Source organism: Brassica oleracea, chromosome C8 (assembly GCF_000695525.1).
Source record: "Brassica oleracea var. oleracea cultivar TO1000 chromosome C8, BOL, whole genome shotgun sequence".
In the NCBI taxonomy this organism is placed as follows: Eukaryota; Viridiplantae; Streptophyta; class Magnoliopsida; order Brassicales; family Brassicaceae; genus Brassica; species Brassica oleracea.
The window spans coordinates 10,751,880-10,757,188 of NC_027755.1; the positions used below are offsets into that span (position 1 = coordinate 10,751,880).

The 5,309-nt window shown below is 41.6% G+C and overlaps 2 protein-coding genes across 2 annotated transcripts; both read left to right on the forward strand.

Moving 5' to 3' along the window:
- Nucleotides 1-725: 725 nt before the first annotated feature.
- On the forward strand, nt 726-1,649 carry LOC106308632. Its single transcript, XM_013745771.1, has one exon. The coding sequence runs from the start codon at nt 726-728 to the stop codon at nt 1,647-1,649; it is 924 nt and encodes a 307-aa protein (XP_013601225.1).
- A 457-nt stretch (nt 1,650-2,106) lies between these two features.
- Nucleotides 2,107-3,887, forward strand: LOC106308633. The gene is made up of 2 exons (XM_013745772.1): nt 2,107-3,375; nt 3,528-3,887. Exons 1-2 carry the CDS (start codon nt 2,107-2,109, stop codon nt 3,885-3,887), a joined length of 1,629 nt encoding a protein of 542 aa, XP_013601226.1.
- The last annotated feature ends 1,422 nt before the right edge of the window (nt 3,888-5,309 follow it).

The following is a 5,309-nucleotide window of genomic DNA, read 5'->3' on the forward strand; positions in this document are numbered from 1 at the left end:
TTCCTATTTTATTGTTTGTCTTTTTCAGTTACTTTAATGAAAAATTCAATTTAAATTGTTATTATCATTGAATATAATTATTTTTGACATAATTTTAGTTTTGGTTTACATCAAAACTAATCATATTTTAGGATAATTATAATTTAAAATGTTAATTTTCATATTTTTCAAAAAACGTCTAAAAATATTTTCAAAGGTTTTGTTATAATTGTTTTTAAAAAATATTGAGTTGCATTTCAAATAAAAAGGTAAAGATATTTAAAAATATTCTGATTAAAATATGTACAATTTAATATTTTTTTACGAAATGATTCAAATAAAAAAATCACGCATGAAAGAAATCATGATTTATGTTAACTGGGCGGGTCATTGTTTATATGATATCGCACACGAAAGAAAAAATGATGTTTTTACAATTTTTCTAATTAACTCTATATACTTAATTTTTTATATGATATCGCACATTCGTAAAAAAATAGATAGTTTAAGATGCAAAAAAATATTTATTTAGTGAACATAATATGATCAAATATTACAAATAGATCATTTAATAAATTAAATAATCAAAAATCAAAAATTCATAACCGCGCTGGCGCGCGAGTCAGGGTCTAGTGTCTCTTGAGGAAGATGTACCGGTGACACTCACGGAGGATGAAGACTACAGTGCGGCGATCCGGAATGGAAGGAGTTTGATAGGGAGACTTTTGAACCCGGAATGTCAAAACATGGCGCGTATGCTCCGTACGATGCCAAAGATCTGGAAAATCTATGAACGAGTGAGAGGGATAGCTCTATCTAAGGAAAGTTTTCAGTTCATATTTGACTTGGAGACTGATATGCAGACGGTGATGAAGCACGGTTTCTGGACTTTCGACGACTGGGGAATGGTAATGGATCGTTGGATGGAATATCCACTGACGGACTTTCTGCAGAAAGCTTCAGTGTGGATACGTCTACACAAGCTACCGGTGAACTATCTGACTTTGAAAACCATAAGAGCAGTCTCCAACCCTATTGGTCATGTAAAGGACATTGAGTTTGATCCGACAAAACCGCATCTCCAAGAATATGTGAGAGTGAGAGTGATTATGGACCTTCAACAACCAGTAAGAGATTCTAAGTTGGTGAACCTGCCTAATGGAGGAAGTACTACAGTGGACGTGGAATATGAAAGAGTGAGAAAGAAGTGTTTCCATTGTTTCAGATTGTCTCATGAGAAGCAGAGATGTCCTCTGGTTAAGGCCCAGAAAAATGCTGAGGCCTCTACAGCAGAGAAGGGGAAAGCTATTGCGATATCCCCAGTGATACATCGTCAACACAACCATGACTTAGTAGGGTCGTTAATGCCTCTACTGGCACCATCAGTCCCTCCTGGTTTCGCCCCCAAATCCATTGTCGCGCCAGAGGTGTTTGAGCAGATGCAGCTTTATATGAACTGTACTGATCCAGAGGAAAGACGCATTAGAGAGTTCAAGATGAAAATGGCGTTGCAAGATCTCTCAATGAACCCTGGAGCTCAAAGCTCATACCTTCGTTTAGAGGATCCCCCAATGATATCTGGAGTCCAAAACAAGAATATAGGGCGCGGCGCGTCTTTGACTTCCGAATGGCTGAAACAGTGTAAGAGAACTCTCAAACAGAAGGTGTAACTCTGAATGTACCTACACTATCAGAAAGAGATGGAAATAACCGTGTATCTATGCCTAAGACTACGCTCACGGGTGAAAGCCTACAGAAGGAGCTCACTGTTGCTAAGAGGTCTCGACAGACTGAGCTGTTAGAAATGCCATTTAAAACGTTAGAGGGATCAGGAGAGTACTTGCCTCCTAAACTAGGGGCGCTTTTCGCTATTGGTCACGATGAGCATTCTGTCTCGGGGAAGAGTGATAGAAGCAAGTCATCTAAGCGCAAAGGTGCTTCTTGGAGACGGTTTAAACAAGAACCGAAGGGGGCTCTGACTGATGCTGGAATAGAATCGCCCAGGGCTACTCAAGATGAAGGGGATAGTAATGTCAAGCGAAAGGCAGGGGATGACAGGGAGGCTTCGTCCAAGATGCTAAAACAATCTGAAGGTTTGATGGTACACCAGAAACCATCCACTCCTCAATGACGACGCTCAGTTGGAACTGTCGGGGTTTGAGGAGCATCCTGACAGTTCGACGTCTAGAGGAGATGTGTCGTGAGCATCTTCCAGACTTCTTGTTTCTCCTAGAGACTAAAAACTCTAGTGATCACATAGAAGGTTTTAGGAGATCGTTGGGTTATGACCACATCTTTTTGGTGAATCCAGTGGGTCTCAGTGGAGGTTTAGCATTGTTTTGGCGGAACTCGCATGAAGTTGAGGTATTATCATCGTTTGATAGAATCATTGATGTCAGAGTAAAGCAGCGAGACTTAGTATATTTCATCTCCTTTGTATATGGGGACCCTATTCGACATAAACGACACATAATCTGGGAAAATTTAAAGACTATAGGTCTGAACAGGAATGCTGGTTGGTGTCTTGTTGGAGACTTCAATGAGATGATGAATGCAGTGGAGAAGATTGGTGGACCAGTGCATGAGGAATCATCTTTTTATCCTTTTCGTTCCATGGTTCGAGATTGTAGGGTTAAAGAAGTGCCAAGCTCAGGAGATAAGTTATCATGGGCTGGGGTCAGAGAGATAATGACCAATGGACTGAAGGAGAAAGTATGGATACAGTGTCATTTGGACAGAGCATTTGGTAACGCCGAATGGTTTTGTCTCTTCCCTCGCGCACACACGTTGTATTTGGAGAGGTTGGGGTCTGATCACAGGCCCATTCTGACGAGTGTTATGGGTACAGATACGAAGAAGTTGGGATGCTTCGTTTATGACAAAAGGTGGAGTAATAATCCAGAAGTGTTGGAGCTGGTGCGTAAAGGATGGAACGTAGATCAGAACCGACAAGTGGCCACAGTCTCAGAGCGCATTGCTTCATGTCGCAAGATACTGGCTCAATGGAAACGTACTGGTGCTAGTAATTCGAAGAAGATGATCATGAAGTTGCGTACTGAGCTAGAGGAAAAGGAGAAAAAAGTTTCCCCGAACTTGCAGAGGACTATCTATATGAAGCTGGAGCTTGCGAAATTATTCCAAGAAGAAGAAGAGTATTGGAAGCTTAAAAGCAAGAATAATTGGTTGCAATCAGGGGATAAAAACACTAAAGTCTTCCATGGATGGGCCAAGACTAGGAAAATGAAAAATAATATTCCGAGTCTTACAGATTCTGTTGGGGTGGAGCATACTTCCGAAGAAGCAAAAGGTAATATAACTATACAATATTTCACAGAGCTCTTCACATCATCTAGGCCATCTGATGCCACTGAGCTGCTGCGAGATTTTGCGCCAAGAGTAACAGAGCGTATGAATTAAAACCTGACCAAGCCAGTGACAGATGCGGAGATAAAGAAAGCAGCAAAAGCAATAAAGAGTGATAGCTCTCCTGGGGCAGATGGCATGACAGGGCACTTTTTCAGAAGTTTTGGCCCATCATTGGTCCTCAGATTATTCTAGAAGTAAAGCGCTTCTTCGTGGAAGGTGTTATTCCTCAAGACTGGAACTTCACTCAGCTTTGCTTGTTATCAAAGAAACCAAATCCCTCTCTCGTGACAGACCTTCGAACTATCAGCCTATGCGCAGTCTCGTATAAGATCGGCTCCAATATCTTATGTGCTCGGCTGAAAGGCATTCTGCCCTTATTGGTCTCGCCTACTCAAGGGGCCTTTGTGGCGGGAAGGCTGATATCTGATAACTTGTTGACAGCGCATGAGATGCTACATGGCTTAAAGATTAATCCAAACTGCAAAACAGACTACATTGCAATCAAAACAGACATGTCCAAAGCGTATGACAGAGTGGAATGAAACTTCTTGGAGACATTATTTCTGAAAATGGGTTTCGCTAACAAGTGGATTCAGTGGATTATGGGATGCATTCGTTCGGTTACCTACACGGTGCTTGTGAATGGACAGACGTATGGAAAGATCTCACCAGAACGTGGCATAAGACAAGGCGACCCTTTATTTCCCTTCTTATTTAAACTTTGTGCAGAGGCATTAGTTCATGTGATGAACAGAGCGGAACTAGAGGGTAATATCACAGGAATGCAACTTACAAAGCACTGCCCATCTATTCAACATTTATTATTCGCCGATGACAGCCTTTTTCTCTATCAAGCGACTTTAAAGGAGTGTTCCAATTTTCTACATTGCCTGGAGTTGTACGGAAAAGCATCGGGAAAAGAGATCAACTTTCACAAATCGTCAATTACCTTTGGTGCTGCAATTGACCCGGTGATGAAACGAGTGATAGCGGAGTTGCTGGAGATTGAGAATGAAAGTGGAGCTGGTTCTTATTTGGGTCTCCCGGAGTGTTTCAGTGGATCGAAACAGAAGCTGTTAGCCTTTATAAGTGAGAAACTTGGTAAAAGACTTAGTGGGTGGTACGACAAAACGCTTTCTCTTGGGGGAAAGGAGGTACTCCTAAAGTCAATTTCCATGGCTCTTCCTGTTTATGCTATGTCCTGCTTCCGGTTAACCAAGCATCACTGTCAAAAGATCATGAGTGCGATGGCGGCCTTCTGGTGGAATGAAAGCAGTGACAAGAGGAAAATTCATTGGGTGTCTTGGCCAAAACTTTGCACATCAAAAGAGAGTGGTGGTCTAGGTTTTCGTGACATTGAAGACTTCAATCAAGCATTGTTGGCTAAGCAAGCTTGGAAGCTTCTGAACGAACCTGAGAGTTTACTAGCACGAGTTTACAAGGGCAGATACTATGCTAATAAAGACTTTCTGGAGTGTAGAAAGGGTTACAGACCATCATATGCTTTGAGAAGCATCCTTTTTGGACGAGAGCTTCTGATGAAAGGACTGATTAAATCGATTGGTAATGGAAGGTCAACGTTTGTATGGAGTGAAAATTGGATCATGGATAGTACCCCTCGTCGCCCTGTTAATCGTCAACTGTTATTTGATGTTACACTGAAAGTCTCAGCGCTTATTGACAGTTTGGAAAGTTGGAACCTTGAGAGATTAGTAGAGCTATTTCCTCCAAATGAAGTTCAACGAATTAAACAAATGACTCCAGGAGTAGTGACTGATTGTCACGTTTGGGCCTTCTCAAGACATGGTGACTATACTGTCAAAACGGGATATGACTTGCTCATGAGAGCTAAGAATGCCCCTGCGGATCAGATCTCGCATGAGGAACAATCGCGAGTACTCTTAAAGAAAAGAGTTTGGAAGATCGCCACCCTTCCTAAGATTAGGATGTTTCTATGGAGAGCT